The sequence below is a fragment of the Helianthus annuus genome, chromosome 6, assembly GCF_002127325.2.
Source record: "Helianthus annuus cultivar XRQ/B chromosome 6, HanXRQr2.0-SUNRISE, whole genome shotgun sequence".
In the NCBI taxonomy this organism is placed as follows: Eukaryota; Viridiplantae; Streptophyta; class Magnoliopsida; order Asterales; family Asteraceae; genus Helianthus; species Helianthus annuus.
In genome coordinates this window covers 45,459,867-45,481,180 of record NC_035438.2, presented here as the reverse complement: position 1 = coordinate 45,481,180, position 21,314 = coordinate 45,459,867, and the positions used below count along the sequence as shown (strand labels likewise).

General features: G+C 35.1%; 1 protein-coding gene across 1 annotated transcript; it reads left to right on the top strand.

Annotated features, from left to right (window-relative positions):
• The first annotated feature begins 5,453 nt into the window (after positions 1 to 5,453).
• Positions 5,454 to 13,668, top strand: LOC110865391 (delta-1-pyrroline-5-carboxylate synthase). Its single transcript, XM_022114638.2, has 20 exons — positions 5,454 to 5,644; positions 6,583 to 6,654; positions 6,986 to 7,089; positions 7,190 to 7,292; positions 7,363 to 7,524; positions 8,123 to 8,400; positions 8,524 to 8,674; positions 8,943 to 9,107; positions 9,229 to 9,306; positions 9,518 to 9,607; positions 9,699 to 9,785; positions 10,236 to 10,322; positions 10,425 to 10,521; positions 10,599 to 10,702; positions 10,781 to 10,856; positions 11,360 to 11,510; positions 11,599 to 11,667; positions 12,517 to 12,583; positions 12,687 to 12,757; positions 13,307 to 13,668. Exons 1-20 carry the CDS (start codon positions 5,594 to 5,596, stop codon positions 13,392 to 13,394), a joined length of 2,151 nt encoding a protein of 716 aa, XP_021970330.1. The 5' UTR covers positions 5,454 to 5,593; the 3' UTR covers positions 13,395 to 13,668.
• The last annotated feature ends 7,646 nt before the right edge of the window (positions 13,669 to 21,314 follow it).

The following is a 21,314-nucleotide window of genomic DNA, read 5'->3' as shown; positions in this document are numbered from 1 at the left end:
GCGTGCCCAGGAAGCAGCAGAAAAGACAAACCAGTAGAAGCTTCCATTGCCCACCACGGGGCCGTGTCCAGCGGGCACGGGGGCGTGGTGAAAGTACAGCAGGCGCATTAATTGTAATTCGCAATTACAATTAATGAGGAGAGAGAGTGTCAGGCGGGCACGGGGCCGTGTCCAGCCTTCTGTTCAGCCTATAAATAGAGGAGCTTGGCTTCATTCTCCCTCATCCCTTGGCACACCACCTCTCTCACACTTCATCCACCACCCACCACCACCATAACACCATCATCCACCACCATCATCCATTGTCCATCGTAGAGTGTGTGAGTCGTCTCGGGATCCAAGATTGATCGTAAGAGTTCTTGACAATCAAGGCCATGTTTGCCTAAGTCTCTTACATCACTTGGTGAAGACAAGTGTTTAGTATAATACTTTTTATTTTTAATCTTTTGCACTTTTTATTTGGTTTTGTATTAATGACTTTAATAACTAGTTACTTATGTTGAAGGTGATCTTTCCTTATCGTTTGTCCGTGGTGTCTTGGCATTATTTTACTGTCTATATAAAATAAAAGATTTTCACCATTCATATCTCCACGGTCTTTATGGAGGTATGTTGGCTACCTGGTCGGGGGTTAAGGGAACGGTTTGGTAAGGGTCTTGCCCTTGTTCAGCGTTTAGAGGTCCTGCTTGGGACCTGGGTCAAATTTAGTAGGATCTCCTTCAATGCCCATAGGTATTGGATGGCGGGGATCCAAACTCTTTGACCCCCTCATAAGTTAACTACTATTAATACTATAACCCGGCTATTTAGGACTGTATCCCTGCTGACTCAGACTACTTAGCCGAGGGTAACGTCACCGCCAAAAGCGGGGCCTACCATAATTTGCATTAATAACTTAATTCATTATCTTTCAATAATCCAACCCTTTAGGATTGTATCCTTGCTGACTCAAACTACTGGGTTGAGGGTAACGTCGCCTTCAAAAGAGGGGCCTACTACAATAACTAAGATAATCTCTTAAACAAGTGCAAAAGTGCGAAAATAATCAAAGGTTATACTAATACACGTGTCGGATCCAAGTGATTCATCTTGTCTATCTGTTTTTATTTTATTTTTATTTTTCAGCATTTAGTTAGTTTTTATTTTTCTTAGTTTAAAACATTTTTCTAACTTTTTTGATTTGATTAGACGTTGAGGATAAACCGGTATTAAAAGCTCTTGTGTCCTTGGACGACCTCGGTATCTTACCAACACTATACTACGTCCACGATGGGTGCACTTGCCCATATGTGTGTTTAGTGTTAGTGAATATCGTGTTTTATAAATTTAAAACTTGGCTAAAAGTGTAAAAAGGGCTTAAATATATATCAAAAAAATATAACACACTTCACGCACATCAATCTACACCGGTCATTTAAAGAATACATGTCAAAATGAGGGGGAGTATTGTACAAAGTTGCACTCTTTTTCCTTCACCACGTTTTGTCCCATTTAGGTTTACTTAATAAGGTTTTTAATGAGGCAATATATCTGATTCAGAAGTATCAAGAGAAGAAAATACGCACTGCACCCCATTTGGGTTTTCTTAGTAAGGTTTTTAATAAGTTAACATATTTGATCCAGAAGTATTAAGAGAAGAAAATACGCACTGCACTATTTTTCCCTTAGTTGAGGTTTTGTCCCACTGGGTTTTTCTAGCAAGGTTTTTAACGAGATAACATCTCAAAGCGTATAAAGTTGATAACCAAAGGGGTGTGTTACAAATATATTATTATGCGGTTATCAACTCATTAAATAGATTGACTTGTTTTTCAAGACTTCATTACCTATATATATATTCATTGTAGTTCTTTGTATAAGAAACACCTCAATCAATAATACCAATCTCTTACTCCCTATTATTTTCATGTATTCTTTTACTAGTAGGCTAGTTTCACAACGTACTTTTAATTATTTATTTTATCATACAACCGATGTATATTTTTTTGAAGATATCATATTTTAAGTAGGGATGTGAATTTCTGACACGACCTGAAAACATGATACGAACGTAACACGAAATTCGCGAGTTTAAGTTGAGTCTAAACGGGTTCAGGTCAGTTTCAGGTTGAACCCGCAAACCCATTTAGGTTAACAGGTTGGGTTCGAGTCAACCTTGTTGGGTTAGCGGATTGACCCGTTTAACACATTTATATTATATTATATTTTTTACGATATGTTTTATTTCATAAATTAAACATGGTGTGTATTTTATGTCATAATTATAACTTAAAAAGAGAAATTAACTTAAGATTTTATAATTCAAATATAATTGTATTTTGAGTAAACTGCCATTTTGGTCCCAGTGGTTTGGGCACTTTTGCCATTTTAGTCCAAATCTCAAACTTTTTACATCTGGGTCCTTGTGGTTTGCATTTTGTCGACATTTTAGTCCAAAAGTGAAATTTGACCAGAATCCCCAATTTCAACCCCCTGTTTTGTCCTTATCTTCAGGGGTATTTTTGGTATTTTGGTTTTATTGTAACTGATTTTTTATTAAAATTAATAAAACTAATTTATTAAAGGTACCCTATTAATATATTCATCTTCCCCAATTAACATCTTCATCTTCCCCACAACCTTTCATCTTCAAATCCACAACCATTCATCTCTCTGAACCTACCATTCAAAACCACCTCCACTCCCACTGCCACAACCCCTGCAACTATGACGAATCAACAACTATGAACATCTGACTGCGGATCCGACAACGACTTTTCCAACCCATGAATCGCATCGAACACCTTTAAAACCGCAGCTGCCGGAACAACAACCTTGTTTATATGCCCGCCAATCGCATCGAACACCTTCAAAACCGCAGCTGCCAGACGCACCGCAACTTCCAAACCCGGTAACCGTTGATTAATCTCTTCTAACCTAGGTCCAACTTTTTGCAACTGTAACCCTAACCCTTTACTTTTCTCCAAATTACCCTTCAACAACTTTCTTGCAGACATCAACTTGGCAATACCCTCTGCACCCACTGACCCCATATCAACAAAAAATCTTACAAACCCTAAATTCAATTTCCCCAAATTAACCCACACACCCAACTAACGTATAGATACAAATCAATGAATCAAGAGACCAAAAAGAACTCAAAAAACATAAAAAGATTCAAACTTTACAACAAAAGAGCAAGAAAAGAGTGAAGAACTTACGATTTGGGGAAGAACAATGGTGGGTATTTTCAAGATCGATGAAAAATGTAAAGGTGAAGTGCAATCGAGTGTAAATAATTGGATTTTGGGTTCGTAAGTGTGTCTGAAAGAGGGTAGATAGTTAGATACAGGATGCCGGTGGTGGTGATGATGGTGGCAGGTGGTGGTGGCGGTAATAAAGAGAGGATGGGTGTTTGAGTTATTATTTTTAAACAATCTGTAAAAGGCCGATCTTTAAAAGGCCGATGTCGGTTCTCATCACGGTGGTGGTGGTGTTCGACAGAGAGGAGAGAGAGAGAAGAGAGAGATGGGTGTTTGGAGAGAGAAAGAGAGAGTGTGTGTGTACAGAGGAGAGAGAGAGAGAAGAGAGAGAGAGAGTGTGTGTGCAGAGGAGAGAGAGAGAGAGAAGAGAGAGATGGTGGTGTTGGCGGTAGTGGGATGGTGGTGGTGGGGATGATGCGGTGGTGGGGGTGGTGGTGTGGTGGTAGTTCAGATAAGAGAGAGAGAGCTGCAGTTGTATGATGCGATGATGAAGATGAACTGCAGATGTATATGTGTATATTAATATATACATACATACATATATATATATATATATAGATAGATAGATAGAAAGTATAATGTACAAAACGCCTTAACGTACGTTAACGTACGCGACACAAACACAACTTGCGTGATAATATATAAATAACATGCGTGATTATTTTTTGTTCAATTGAACGTGCGTGATTTTGCTCCCATGCGTGATAAAATGCTCCCATGCGTGACTAATTTCCTCCTATGCGTGATTAACTACTCCCATGCATGATTAACTGATCCATGCGTGATTAATTCCCTGATCTGATGGTTACGCTTGTCGCGTACGTGAAGTATGATAAGCCGTGAAGTATGTTAACCGCTCCCTATATATATATATATATATATATATATATATATATATATATTAATTTTTGAATTAAGAAAATGTTAAATGAAAAGCAAAATGACCAAAATGCCCCTGAACTAAAATGGCAACAAAATGCAAACCACAGGGACCCAGATGTAAAAAGTTTGAGATTTGGACTAAAATGGCAAAACTGACCAAACCATAGGGACCAAAATGGCAGTTTACTCTTGTATTTTTATATACATTTGTGTTTTTTAAGTAAATTTCAAAATATAAAAATTAAAAATAAAAAAAATCGGGTTGAACGCGTCGTGTTCACATAAATCCATAAAATTTCAGTCGTGTTGAGGTCGGGTTTAGGTTCATGTAAAGTTTTCGGGCTTGTATAAGCCTAAACCCGCCAATCCATAAACAAGACCGGTTTAGCGCCCAACAAAAAGGACTAGGCCATGGCCCAGGTATTTTTGTAATTACCTGAATTTACTATCCAACAACAATAAATCTATCTATATAATAAAAGAAACCTCTTAAAGGACACATGTCACTTTCTCAGGCACTCTCTAATTGTGTTTTCTCTATTAAATCAATCTACTAATATGATAAATTTGTTAGTGGTGATAAGGATAAAAAAGATAAAGAGAAAAATGGTGATAATAAAATTTAAATGTGGAAGATAATAATGAGTATGGTATGAAAAAAATACGTCTCATTTATTTATTTATTTATTTATTTTTTAAATGAGTAGTATTGTAACACAATGTTATAATATTTTCATTTAAACAACTTAAAGTTTTTTCTTTTCAATTTAGTCACACAACTTATAGGTAAAATGTCAATCCTATATATTTTACTGAAACAATTTATAAGTTGGTTATATATGGTGTTGAATTGTTATACTAAGTCTCTAAATGGATATTTACATAATTTTGTTGAAACACGTGTGTTTCTTAATTTATTTGAATGTTTTATCATCATCACCATGATTATGTGTAGAAGTTTATGCAACAGGTCGTAAATGTTTAAAAAATAAACTTAACAAAATTTATAATTGTCACACGAATGTTCATTTTCTTAAATACATATCTTGACAATTCTATATGTTAACCAATTACATTATACTTTATTCAATTATTATTCAACCCTTCAATGCATATATTTTTTAAAACGTTATTTTTTTTTATTATGAATCATATAACATTAAATTTATGTTTGGTATATAAATGTCTTCATCTTTGTTTTACATTTAGAGGAAATATTTATTATATAGTTTAAATTGTTCAACACGTGTAACACACGGGAAACTAACCTAGTAAATAATAAATGCAGGACTGACGTCTATACATATAAACCCCAAACCACACTTCAGGTGCCATCTGTTGGATCCATATATTGTCGTCACGTTCACCTATACCCTCTGCCGCATTTTCTCCATTCATCACACCTTCAAAACACACACACACACTCTCTCTCTCTCTCTCTCAGAAGCTTTGTTCGATCGATTTCCGCCATGGATCCTACTCGAGCTTTCGTCAAAAACGTCAAGCGTGTAGTCGTCAAGGTCTAACATCTCACTCACATCGCAGATCTGTACAATTTGCTTCGTTAATTTCCGATAACATTCGTAAATTTAGGTTTAAATCGTGTATATATGTATGTATGTATGTATCTGATCAATTAACGTTCGTTTTTTCTTTAGTTTTGCGATTGCGGTTGAATAGGTTTTGCTAGAATTGTGATTGATTGAACTCGATTTGTTCGTCGATCTCCTTAAACTTTTGGATCGAGATTTTGAACGGAATTTTTGCTGTTTAATTTGATTTTGTTGTGCGATTTGGTGTATGGATGAATGACACATGGCAACTGTTGCCATGCACATGATAACGACAAATCATATATGATAATAATATATCAATTTATTATATTCTGTTTCATTTAGCATATGTTGATGGTTGTATGAGGCTACACGATTTGTTTCTCTATCTCCGTATCAGATTATTTTGTCCACACAATTTTTTTTATAGATATGTTGATTGATATATATTTTTTTAGTTAATGTTTGTTTATTTTATTGTAAATATTTATTTACTGTGAGTGCATCTCTTGTTTGGGCATGTAATTTACCCTTAAATAGTATTAAAAGAATTAGAGATTGAATTTGTATATTATTCCTAAACAATTAGTAATAAAAATGAAAATAATATAATTATGTTTATGAATATATAGAAGATGATTTGAATGTCAAGGCTATTATTAGTCTTTTGTTTTTTCGGAAATATTTATAGTCTGAATTTGCTGTTAAGAGCCGGTAAATTGGAATACTGGATTAGTGTCTTGAAATGTGAATTAGTTCGTGATATTAATCATTAATGTTAAGATTTTGTGGTGATTATTGCATTTTAACAAAGTGGTTATTATTATGTTCTTGAAGCAAAGGTTATATGCAAGTGGATTTCAGGTTAAGAGTTTGTTTATTGGTTTTTACCTTGGTGATTGTAGGTTGGAACAGCTGTGGTTACCCGAGATGATGGAAGATTAGCTGTTGGTCGACTTGGTGCTATTTTTGAACAGGTAGTTTCAACGGCTTTTGACAAGTACGAGCATAAGTTTTAAATGTAGAAACGTTCCGTATTTAGTCAACGCGCCAATTATTGTGCGGCGTCTTTTTATATAATTTAGGAATTTAATACTGTATTTTCAAGTAAATTTACATTAAATTCCCTTCAGCTTTCAGATTTCAGAGTAGCTCCAAAAATATTTTCCTTTCTCTTCATTACTACCATACACAAATATTCGGAAGCAATAATAAAGATTTTCAATTCCAGCGAGCTTTATACATACTGAAATTCCCAGAGAAGATGCAGGCTATTGTTTAACTTATGTACCAAATATTTTTTTGCAGCTTGAAAAGTTGAACTCTCGAGGCTTTGAAATCATTTTAGTTACTTCAGGAGCTGTTGGAGCCGGCCGCCAAAGGCTTAAATACAGGAAAATGATCAACAGCAGGTAAATCTTTCTTTTCCTTTTTGTCACCACAACATATGGATATTCATTATTTTACGCTGTTAGCCTGTTAGTTATCGCTGCTGACTCTTTGTTTTTGTAGTTTCGCTGACCTCCAAAAACCGCAAGGTGAACTTGATGGAAAAGCTTGTGCAGCTGTTGGTCAAAATGGTTTGATGGCCTTGTATGACACTTTATTCAGCCAGGTATGACCAAAAGAAAATAATACGGGCTTATTAGTCCTTCGGTTTGCGCTCACACAATGCTATTTTGCAGCTGGATGTGACCTCCTCTCAACTCCTTGTCACCGATAACGATTTCAAGAATGAAGATTTCAGGGAGCAACTTTGTCAAACGGTGGATTCATTGTTAGATCTTAGGAGCATCCCGATTTTCAATGAAAACGATGCTATCAGTACTAGGAGAGCTCCTTATGAGGTATTTAAATGATGAGTTTTAAAATTTTAATTCTTTACATTCGTAGATATTACGATGTCGGGTGCGAAGTCCTTTGGGCTCGTTCAGTGGCGAAGCTTGAGATTTCCAACCGGGGGGTCGAAAACGTATATACCAAAAATTTCTATAAAACCGGGGGGATCAAAAACTTATATACCCAAAAATTTTTGTACAAAAACTACATACTCTCCACTATTGAGCGAAAAGTTCGGGGGGTCGGCCGCCCCCTCCCGCCCCCACAAAGCTACGCCCTTGGGCTCGTTTGCTATTGGGCTCGTTTGCTATTGGGCTTGTTTATTTGGATGTTTGGAAGGCCCATTAGGGTTTCTTGTTCATCAAGCCTAACATGTCATATGTAATTGTAAAACATATTTGAGCTTAATGAGATAACCTAGTTGCAGCCTGTGGACGTAGGTCCCCCACTGGGACCGAACCACGTAAATTCTTGTGTCGTGTTTATTTTTTGTCTGCGTGTTTATATCGTTTGTGCGTTTGTGTTCGTTCCGCTGCCCCGCTTGAGACCTAACATAAGTATCACAGTTACAGATATGCTTAGTTACATGGAAATTCTGTCTTTCAGGATTCTTCAGGTATTTTCTGGGATAATGACAGTCTGGCAGCTCTGCTGGCAATGGAATTGAAGGCGGATCTTCTTGTTTTGTTGAGTGATGTTAATGGCCTTTACAGCGGTCCTCCTACTGATCCACGCTCAAAGCTAATCCATACATACGTTAAACAAAAACATCAAAAGACGATCAGTTTTGGAGACAAGTCAAGGATGGGAAGAGGTGGTATGGATGCAAAAGTCAAAGCTGCATCCAATGCAGCTTATTCTGGTACACCTGTTGTCATTGCAAGGTATCATTTTATAGAATTCAGATCCACAGTGTAGCATATATAATTATATATGATGATGATTCATTCACTATTTCACTCTACAATCTTTGATATTGGTTTCTTTGCTTCATATTTTCTACATAGTGGCTTTGCTCCGAATAACATCATAAAGGTTTTGAATGGAGAACGTGTTGGTACTTTGTTCCATAAAGATGCACATATGTGGATTCCGGTTACTGAAATTGGTCCACATGAAATGGCAGTATCGGCTCGTGAAGCCTCTCGAAGACTTCAGGTTAAATTAATCTCATGCGTATAGTAGCTAACCTGTCTTTACTCTTTTGCACAATGCTTTAAACTCTGCTATAAACTGTTAGTTAACTACAAGACAAAATGTCAAAGACCAATAAACAATGACACAACATCTGCATATAAATACACATATAGCTTATATCATCTCGCTTCTAATGATATGTTCACTTGGCTGCAATAGTTACATTTATGCACGGAATACATACACATCTACACAGTTATCATCAAATATGTTTTATTGGGTATTACAGGGACTAACAAGTGAAGAAAGAAAGAAAATCTTGTTAGATGTAGCTGCTGCATTGGAGGCAAATGAACAGTTTATCGTGCTTGAGAACGACGCTGATGTTGAAGCTGCACGCGATGCAGGATACGATGAAGCTTTGGTAGCTCGTTTGGCTTTAAAACCTAGCAAGGCATGTATCCGTTATAAATCAATGTGGAATGCTTCATCTCAATGCATAAATCAATGTGGAATATCTATTTAAAATTGGTTTCTCTTGGTATTCGTAACAAGTTTAATGTTTTCCTTTTCAGATCCGTGCTCTTGCAGAATCTGTGCGTAGACTAGCAAAAATGGAAGAACCCATTGGTCAAGTTTTGAAAAGAACAGAGGTGAGAGGATAATTAAGAGCATATTCTGAACTCATTTTAGTTTCAGCTTCTCATATATATATATATATATATATATATATAACCGAGTATCATATATATGGAACTTAGAATAATGCATAGAAAATCTAAAGTGTTGAATCTTTCATATCCCGGTATTCTTCTTTGTGCTAAATAACTGTACACACACATGTACTAATAAACTCATGTGCAGCTTGCAGAAGGGCTCGTCTTAGAAAAGAAGTCATGTCCTTTAGGTGTTCTGCTTATTGTCTTCGAGTCTCGGCCAGATGCGCTAGTTCAGGTAACAATAAACTCTATTGCTAGTCACAAATGAGTTTTGGTGATATGATTATCACAAATTGATATCTAGTTTTTTTTAAATGACATTGTAGATAGCTTCGTTGGCAATCCGTAGCGGGAATGGTCTACTACTAAAAGGCGGTAAAGAAGCTAAAAGGTCAAACGCGATACTGCACAAGGTTTGTCTCAAGATCGTTTTCTGAATAATCCTATATATGTCGAGTAAAGTATACGGATGGTCCCTGTGGTTAACCAAAATTTTGGATTTAGTCCGTACTATTTCAAAAGTACACGGATGGTCCCTGTGGTTTGCACTTCGTAACGTATTTAGTCCCCAACTTTTGCCAAAAGTACACAGATCACAGATGGTCCCTGTGGTTTGCACTTCGTAACACATTTACTCCCCAACGTTCAGTGACTAAATGTGTTACAAAGTGCATACCAGAGGGACCATCCATGTACTTTTGGCAAAAGTTGGGGACTAAATACGTTATAAAGTGCAAACCACAGGGACCATACATGTACTTTAAAAAAGCTAGGACTAAATCTAACATTTTGGTTAATCATAGGGACCATTCGTGTACTTTACTCTATATATGTTGGTTATAAATCTGACTAAGTTTCATTAGGTAATCACCTCTGCGCTCCCGGAAACCGTTGGAACAAAATTAATTGGACTACTAACATCACGAGAGGAAATTCCAGAGTTGCTGAAGGTGTGTAAGATGTCACATGTTTTGTCATTGAGTAAAATATATGTGCAATCTAATTATCTAATATAATTCTCGTCTTTTTTCTCCTAATAATATTTCAAACAGCTTGATGATGTGATAGATCTTGTAATCCCTAGAGGCAGCAATAAACTTGTGTCCCAAATAAAAAGCTCAACTAAAATTCCAGTTCTTGGTCACTCTGGTAAAATAAAATTTGAAAAATAAATAAAATGATAATTGAGATGTCAGTTTGCTAATGAATTCACAATTTTATTGCAGACGGCATTTGCCATGTTTATGTTGATAAAGCTGCTAACTTGGAGATGGCAAAAAAGATTGTATTGGATGCAAAAACAGATTATCCAGCCGCGTGTAATGCTATGGTAACTTAAATAACCAATACTCGTACATTCGCACTTAATCACACGCGCCTTGTGTTTATAACCACTTTGGGTTTCTAGGAAACACTACTTATACACAAGGACTTGTTGGCCAGTGGAGGACTGCAGGAGCTTGTTAAAGAACTTGAAAAAGAAGGTAATGATGCGTGTTCATATTGATACTCGGTTAAAACTATAATAACAGTAAAATGATTATGTTATAATACTTTTGTACCAAAAAGTATAGAGTAAAGTAGACGGATGGTCATTGATCCCTGTGGTTTACAAAATTTTTGGAGTTAGTCCTTAGCTTTCCAAAAATACATGGATGGTCCGTATGGTTTGCACTTTGTAACGCATTTAGTCCCTAGCTTTTTCCAAAAGTATGTGGATGGTCCCTGTGGTTCTAGCTTTTTCAAAAGTACATGGATGGTCTCTGTGGTTTGCACTTTGTAACGCATTTAATCCCTAACGTAGAGTTGCTAAAACCTTTGGATTTGTTGGCTAGGGACTAAATGCGTTACAAAGTACAAACTATAGGGACCAGTCGTGTACTTTTGGAAAGCTAGGGACCAAATCCAAAATTAGTGAAAACCACATGGGCCTCCGTGTATTTTACTCAAAAGTATAATGAGAATTTGAATACAATATGTATTGCAGGTGTTACGCTATTTTCTGGACCTAGAGTGAATGGTGTGGTTAGCTTCTCAAAGGCGAATACATTCCATCATGAGTATAACTCCAAGGCTTGCACTATTGAAATAGTGAACAATGTTGATGAGGCAATAGAGCATATACACAGTTATGGAAGGTATGTTAAGAATATTCAATACCATTTATGCTTAGAATTGATATTGTTAAGAATATTCAATACCATTTAATTTTACTTTCTGTTTCAGTTCCCACACCGAGTGCATTGTTACAGACAATCGTGATGTTGCTGAACATTTTCTTAGTCGAGTTGACAGGTATGCTTATCTATGATGAATGTTGTTTCTAATTTATCGAAGGTCTGATGATTTAAATTCTCTTTATGTTTTTTTCTGTTTTTGAATTACTGTTCTGGCTTCATTTGGTAACACTTGTGTTTTGTTAAGAGATTTTTATTTTTTTTAGCATACACAGAGTTAGAAGTTTTGTTGTTATAGAGAAAATAAAACGCTTTTGCAAAGTTGCTTCATTTGATGAAACTTAGACTATATACATTAGTACGCCACTACGCCCTTCAAGCGCCTGTCCGATCGCAATATGCCCGTCCCCAAGGTCTAAATGCGTGGGGTGACGTGGGGTCCATTTTAAGATTCATCTTTTCTTATTCAATTTGATTTGGGGTGCTTCAACTACTTGTACATCATATGCTTTAATGACTTGTACACCACCTTTATTTTTAATTTTTCATTCTTTTTTAATTGTCTTTATACAATACTTTAATTCATATTAATTGTTTTGCTAAAAATGTATTTTTTACAATAATTAGTTAAGTAAATTTTCTGTAAATGATTTCATTTGCTATAAATAAATAAGTTTATAAAAAATCGATTAATAACTGGTGATGATGTGGAAATGTAAGGATATATGTAGGGATGGAGGGAAAATGACTTTTTTTTGAAGGATTAGTAGAAATCTGATGTGCCACCTAATTGGGCTAAGCATGTTTGTGGGTGGTTTTAGCCCTAATGTGTTATTGTCTTATATAACTATATAAGTATCCACATGGGCAACCAAAAACAAATTCGTGAGCAAAGCGAACAATATTGGTCACTTTGCCAAATGTTACAATTATACTAGTATTGATTATGCACTTTTGCTTTTTGCAGTGCTGCAGTTTTTCACAATGCAAGCACAAGATTTTGTGATGGTGCACGGTTTGGACTTGGAGCGGAGGTATGAAATCTTTAAACCCGTTATAGTGTTGGTTAATCTCAACACAAAAGTTGTATGATATTCATTTCATTTTCTTTGCATTCTATAATATTTTCTTAAACAGGTTGGAATCAGTACAAGTAAAATCCATGCACGTGGCCCAGTCGGTGTAGAGGGACTCTTAACAACGCGATGGTAAGCATAAATATAAAAGATAACATGATGGACATGTTGTTATAGTCATAGATGGATCATCCATTAAAATCGGTTCGCATTTAGGGGTGTCACCGTGTCAATAGGGTCATGTTCGTGGATTGAACCTGAAAACCGTTTTAGGCACATGTTCGTGGGTTGACATGGCCCATTTAACCGGAAAACAATTTTTCTAATACTCTAAAATTACAAACAATACAAATGTATATAAAACAATTACATATACACTATATAACTTGATGATAATTTCCTTTATTTCTTTTAAGTTTTGGTATAAAATACCCAATCGAACATTTTTTTTTTCTAAATTACAAAACTCGTCAGGTTGACACGCAGATGATCCATTTAGGTAAACATGTTCGCAGGTTCGAAAAAAAAACTGACCAGATCCTGTTTAGACTAAACTCAAAACTCAAGAATGGCCGTTCTTGTCGTGTTAAGACATTAACACTCTTAGGTTCAATAATGGGTGAGAACGTAGCAGATCGTCTTTTAAATGAACGGGTTTAATTCCTTTTGATATTTGTACAGGGTGTTGAGAGGTAAAGGGCAAGTGGTGGAGGGTGACAAGGGAGTTGTTTACACCCACAAAGAACTTTTAACATCTAACGGCTATTAGACTCGGCCCGTTACTGTTTCGCTCGTATTTGGGTATGATTTTTATGTTTGATTTGGATACTAAATGAAAACAGTAACAATGACATGCTGCTTCTTTTATGTATTATATATTCGGTTCAGAGTCGGATTTGAGACCACACTGGTTCTCAACTGGAACCGGACCGAATTAGGTTGTTTTTTTTTGGTTTGTTTCTCAGTTTGGTCAAGTACACTTCAAAACCAGAGTTGTATCGTTTTATATTTATAAACTTTAAACAATGTTATTTTATTTTGTACTTTTCATATGAAAACAAATCTAAATATGTTTGTTTCCACAGTCTAGTTTGGGTATGGATTTATCATGATTCATGAACCAAAATCTAATAGGTTTAGATCATTTTGATATTTTGTTTTTGAAGTTTTTAGCATTTTGTTTTACATACACTATAACAAAACGCACACATCTCTTAATACAATTCACTTTTTTTTTTTTTTTTTCTTTTGTATAAATGGGCTATGTAACATTTATGTGAGCTCAAGGAAGAAATAGTAGCCGGGTGAATATAGCACACCATTGATTACATATAGAAGGGTTCCTTTTGGTAAAACTAAGTTATCTTAAGCATCATGGTGCTCGTTTCTTATAAATATAACTGCGTTATATGAAAAATGGATGTGCGGCGGTTCCATTAAAATAAAAGACGGACTGGATCAAAGAGACAAGACCATAAAGGAAGGTCAGGCAAATAGGCATGGCCCAAGAGAGGGCCAAGGACGAGATATTGGTCTTGCTAAAAGGCGGTCCACGGGGTCTAAAAAGAGTTTAGATGATAATAGGATCGTGGTTGAGCTATGATGTTGAAAACATGGCGGTCTTGAACCAATAGTTTCGATAAAAGGGATGGGGTTAAGGCATAAGGTGTGAGCAGGGAAATGTTGTGCGACACTGCGACTAGAAACATGGCGGCGATCCTGTTGTGACAAATAAGTTGCAATAAGATCCTACGTCTACATAGTAACACACGAGATAGAACTGGGCCATGCGCAAGCGCAAGACATGAGTCGACGCATGTATCTATAATTCACAGTGTATTTATTGTTAAAATTAAAATGACGAGCATTTGGTATCGGGTACCGGTATCGAACCAGTGCCGTACCGAATTATTTTCGGTACCAATTTGGTACCCACGGCGTTTTTGGTATTGGTACTTTCGGTTCGGTACCGGTATTTTACCTTCAAGTACTAGTACCATACCATGCCGAACATTTTCGGTACCGACACTCATATTTGACGAATTTCGGTACCGCTACCGAGCGCATCCCTAGATTTAACAATTAGGTTGACTCTGCATACTTATATAGTATATACCATAGCTTTAAATAGGTTGTGTTTATCGACTGACAAGTTGAACTCGAAAATTTGACACGATCAAGAAAATGTTTCAAACACATGAATATGGCCATGACATATGGATTAACTTGAGTACAACCCGTTTAATCTGATTATTTTATTGTCACTTGTATTTCCATACCGTATGAAACAAGGGGGTTCTTTTGAGTCGGGAATCTCATTTGGGGGGTTGGGTTGCCTCTCTATTTATTGGGATATAGGTAAGGTTTGTTTACATCTCATCTTCTTCAAACCCTATTTTTTGAGTGAGATCTTAGTGGTTACGTTTGTTTGTTCATATTAAGAGTTTAAACTATATAACCTGATGCTCATTTCTTTTTTTATCTTCCAAACTCTGACAACAAAAACTCAATCTGTTTAAGTTGTGACATAAAAAGTTGACATACAACCTATTTAAAAAAATTATAAATAAATAGGTTGAACTAGTTATCCACGGACGCCGAGTTCGATGTAAACATGACATGTCTAGCTAAACATGTTTGTAGGTTTTCAAGTCCCAATCAATAAACAAAAACATAAATCACACAAATTGAAATAAGCCCTCCAATTTATTAATCCAAAAATAACTCAAAAATGAATTAACTCTCATAACCATAATCAGAAGCTCGATTAGGTTATATATACACCATAACTCGGTACCATTAGAGATTGAATCGAACTCCTAATTAGACATAAAATAAAACCGATAATTATATAATAATCTAACAAGCTACGATAAACTAAACACAACTCGTCTGATTTATCTTTAATTGACTTAACCAAACTGGCCCCACCTAGACTCTTTTGGGATAGTTTGGAAGATAGAGAGGTTCCTAAGAAGTAGAAGGATTTTGGTTACACCTGCTATAGTTTTTTTTTTTTTTTTGGAGGGGGGAGGGGGGTTAATTAGGGTTGCTATTAGACCTACTATATTAATTGTCCACGGAACCACTTGGCCCTTTTTGTAAAAACGGGTTTTGGACACAATATCATTTGCTATGTTAAAGGGGTTCTCGTTAGACCTAGGTTGGACAATATAAGGAATGAGGTTTTTTAGTATTCGATTAGAAAAAATTCAAATTCGACTCGATTCAATTATTTCGAAATTGGTTTTCAAATATTCAAGTTCGATACGAATTCAAGTCAAGTAATCAAATTCAAATCGGATATGAATTTATGATTTTCAAATTGATTCGATTCAAAATTCAAATTATACATACATATTTTTTATATTTCTATATACGTTAAAAAATACACTGGCACACATTAAATATACAAATATTTATGTATGTGTGTGTGTATATATATGAAGGTCAAGTATACCAAGACATCCCATGTGAGTTAAAAAAAACTCAAGAAACCCAATGCATAGACACAATTTTGCCACGTGTTACAATTTTTTTTTAGAATTCTGACATAGCAACTTTTTGTCGGAGAGAGAGTTAATATGTTACACATTTTTCACCCATTACATATATGTAACATCACATGTCACACTTTTTTTTCAACAACATATTTTGCAAGTTTTACGAGGTGTAACATATTCGAACTTAAATTTTATGAGTTTTAAATATGTAGTGCATCGAGAAAACATGTTACATGTTTTTATAGGGAAAATTAGCGTAACAGATAAACTAGTTAAAAAGTTGTTACAATTACTTTTGTCAGTCTGTAACATGTTCTAAAAGGTAACTTTTTGTAACATCCGATCTCAACCATACAACTTTAATGGATGTTGGAGATTGAATTTCTTGAGTTTTTTGAACTTATAGGGGTCTCCTTATTATCCTTTCCATATACACACACATGGAAGAAAACCTTCTAAATTTGGTCAAAACTTTAAAAGCCCTTATAAATAGGTTGTAGTGGCTTAAAATAAAAAAAAGTAAATTTATTTATCATTTAGGGTGAATTGAATTAAAGCGAATTCAATTCGAATTCAGTTTCCAATACGATTAGAATCGGATTTTGAATTGGGCATAAAAATCGAATAAATCATTTCTGAATCGATTTTGACTCGAATAAATTAAATATGAATCGAATAAATCGAATACGAATTCAGGTAAAAGAAATAAAAATTTGAAAAAATCAATTTAGTTAATCCGAAAATTCGATTCGAATAATTTGAAAATTCTATTTCATTAATTCGAAAACTCGTTATTCGATTCGTTGATGTGACAACCATCGTTTAGCCATGCTATTATCCATACAATTAACTTACGTTCAATCATTTATGTGATTCATATAAGCTTAGTTTAGCGTTAACTAGGCCATACATTACGCTACATGTGCACGACTAGGCACGATTACAGTATGTCCGGTAGAGAATACTAACACCAACGAACACATTAGTGCTAATTCATGTTAAAACAATAAACAAGTGATCCGAAATAACGAACAACGGTGATATGCAACTTATAGAACAACAAAATCCTAAATTGATGATCATATCAAAATGATCTATCAAATCTGACGATTATCTAAGGATTTTATAATAAATATGGAACTTAAAATATCTATTTTAGTAACAATATGTTATGGAATGGAAAATTGCTAAACAATGTAACAAAAGTATACAATACATAAACTAGTGTTTATGCATGCTTAAATACCATAATATACAAATTTTATGTATAAACTATGTATGTATTTTGTAAAAATACACTAACTCCTACTTAAAATCAATTTTGGGGAGCCTTAAATATCTAGTTTTGAGGGGATAAGAACAAGTTGATGGAGTAAACACCTTATAGAATCTCAGCATGACACCCACAAGTCACCACCATAACTTCCCCTCTCTCAAATCTCGGCCTTTCTCTCTTTCCCCCTCTCTCTTTCTCCCCTCTCTCTTTCTCCCCTCTAAAACCGAAACCAAAGAGGAAATATGTTGGGTTATGTAAGATCTGCTGATTATGAAAGTCAAAACCCTGGGGAAACCATCTCCTTGCCTGATGTGTAACACCCGTAAATTTCCGTCCAACTATGTGACGACACGTATCCCGAATCTCCAACTAAGGAGAGGGATTTATCATCAACTATTGGTCTCCAAGCATAAGCTCACAACCTGACATCTAGCTTGTTTTTGCCACACTTTCCCTGGTCTTGACACATCATTGCAAACTTGCAATCATCCTAGCACACTTCCTAACACATGGCATCATCTTATGATCCGTGTTCAAGTATAAATAACTTCATACTTTCACATTTCCAACTTGCTCAATTCTACTTTCTTCCTCTAATCTCTATTGGAGTTGTTTCCTGATTCAAGGAAGCCTCCTACTGAGTTCAAGCTTCTCCTAGAACACAAATAAGTGTTCTTTCATAGTCTATTTCATTTTATAGGCTAGTTTTTAGGCAAAAGTCAAACAGTTTGACTTTGTGCTTGACTTTTAGTTATGACCATTAGGGTCAAGCCAATGTTCGATCCGAACATGGCTACGTGATCGTAATAATGAAAGTTATAATCCCCTGGGATCATACCTTCTAAAGATCACGTTAAGTAGGCAAAATGACGAGTCAATGTTATATTAAATAAAAGGTCAAAAATGTAACTTTGCAAATTACGCTAATCAAATTTTATCTATTAAAACTTGAAGTTTTGGTATCATATGAGTTTATAAAACATGTTAGGACATGTCTAAGCATGTTCAACTCGTCATTTCTTATTTAGAGTTCAATTCTATATCGAAAGTCAAGCAGTTTGACTTTTACTTTCACTTTCGATTCTGACCCGTTTGGTCAATGTTTAGGCCTATTTTAAACTAGTTTTAGGACCATGATATTGTTGAGTATAACTCTCTGAAGTTATACCACATGGTCAGTCCGTTTGATGGGTTAAATGACAAGTCATGAAATTATTATCGAAAATGACTACAATGTCCTTGTATGGTCAAAGTAGCTAATTGAATGATTTTAAATTAAACCAAACTTATAATCTGACTTTAAGTCAGTAGAGACTTCAACAAAAAAATGTAATTTACTACTTGGACTTTGTCACACACTGCTGGTAGTGGAAGCATATTGCGTGTGACTTAAGAAAGGTAATCATTGCATCCAATCGTGTAAACAAATACAAGTCAACAACGATGCCGTATGTATTGATTTGCAACAAAAGTTTACAATGTTTTACAAAATATAGATTGAGTTTCATTACACTTCAAACGAAAGATTGTTTTCGTCGTAAAAGACATTCATTGTCATGTCATTCCCATTTCTCGTGTCTATCACTGGCTCAAGTCTTGTGTCCTGAAATACATGTAATTTTAAAAAGTCAACAAAAGGTGAGCGAGTTCATGTAGTTATTGTTATCGTATGAAATCTCATGTTTGAAATCCTGTAATGAAATCATATTTGTAATCCGGTAATGAAATTATGTTTGTAATCCAGTAATGTAATCATGGTATGTTATTAGCATTCACAGAGTTTAAGGATCTATCAGTGTGTAGCTTGCACCCTGACATATGTGCCATAAGTAAGTAACCAAACCGAGACAATTTTGACATCATTGGGATCACAAAATCACTCCTAAGGTACCAACCAGGAGTGGAGCGCGTCTCAAGCTCTATAGATCTACACCTTTTGCACCTTGGTCACTAAGTGATTAATGGTTACTATTGTCATCCTTCTACTTACACACATTGATCATGTTATCATCTAAACCCATTGTTAAAAAAAAACAAAACATTGAAATCATTGGAAGGATGGACATGAACTCACAGGTTTGCATTCCGTGTATCGTACTACTGAAAAGTGAGCGTCCGTACGCGTGAGTAACCTGCATGTGTACTAACTTTATTAGACACTTGGGTCTTATTGGACCTCGTACAAGTTGTTCATCTTGAATTCTTATTATGTTTTCACTTGACATTGTTAGAACAACTTTGCGTTATTGTAGTGTTGGTAGTTTGTCTGTTCGGTTGTTATATATATATTTGGTGTTTATTAAATCGTGTATGAATGGGCCTCGCCCTTCACATGTCCTCGTGCCTCGCACGTGTGTCCTTGGGCCTAGCACATGTCCTTGGGCCTAGCCCATGTCATTTATGTTATTGGACCTTGCCCATGTCTTTATGTTATTGGGCTTTGCCCATGTCTTTATGTTATTAGGCCCTTGCCCATGTACTTATGTCATTGGGTCCTTGCCCATGTATTTATGTCATTAGGCCTCTGCCCGTGTATTTATGTCATTGGGCCCTTGCCCATGTATTTATGTCATTAGTCCCTTGCCCATGTATTTATGTTATTGGGCCTTGCCCATGTATTTATGTCATTGGGCCCTTGCCCATGTATTTATGTTATCGGGCCTTGCCCATGTCTTTTATGTTATTGGGCCTTGCCCATGTATTAATGTTATTGGCCTAGCCCAACTTGATTTTATGAGCCCATATATTAGTAGTCTTGCATTTTGTAAAATTCACTAAGTATAGAGTTTAAGTATATTCATATACTTATATGAATTCACTTAGTGATTTCTATATCTCCTAACTTTCCGGATTTTTGTTATCGTAAATATATATATATATATATATATATATATGTCCATTAAGTGTCTAAAAATACATTATTTTTAGATGTGTCGTCGTAGTCGTTTAACATATATATTTTTGCGTCGAAAGATCGCCCAAGTGTCATACTAGCTCCTCATGATGGCGATACGCTCGTTTGTCGTGTCGACCATTATATATCCCTTTATTGACCGATTAGTTTATATGTCTTATTTGGTCGGTCAAAATATATTTTATTTCTTAGGAATATATTTTTATAGCTTCGTCCGTTGTCCGACTTGTCTGCTCGTCTGTTTATTCGTTTAAGGATATAATATAAGTGGGGTTTATATATATCCCTTATTTTAGCATTTCCTTAGTAATTTGAGGATATTAGTGTACATGTATTCATGTGTATTTTATACTTGTTTTCTTACAAGTATTTTCTTGGTATCATTTGTGTATTATTTAGATCATCCTAGTATTATCTAAATACATACACTTAGCACATAATCATATACACTTTAATGGATTTTCTAAGTATATATATTTTGCTGAAAGTATATATATTTATAAGTTTCACTTTTGACTTATAAAAATCTTTATAAGTATTTAGAAACTTACTTAGGTGTTTTAACACTTAAACTTTTACCAAAAAGTTTATCCAACCATGATTAAGATCCTTAAGTGCGATTAATCATTTTAATCACATTTTAACCCCCATTTAATCATGATAATTTTAGAAAATTTCGCCATAGTTTCTCCTAAACTATGACGTTTCCCACGTTTTCAAAACGTGTTTAAATCACCAAATCAAGTTTCCAAATCACCACCAATTTACCAAGTTTCACCAAATATCATTTTACCACAATAATCACACACTTTATCCTTCAAACTTTCATGAGCATTACTTATGTTAAGTTTCAAGACTTTAAAGTTAACCACTTTTCAAGTTTATTAAAAATACCAAGACTTTTACATAACACTTTTTATAAACAATTTTATATAAACTTCTTTAATGTAAAAACTAAGTTACTAGTGTTTTAAAAGTCTTGATTCAAGTTCATTC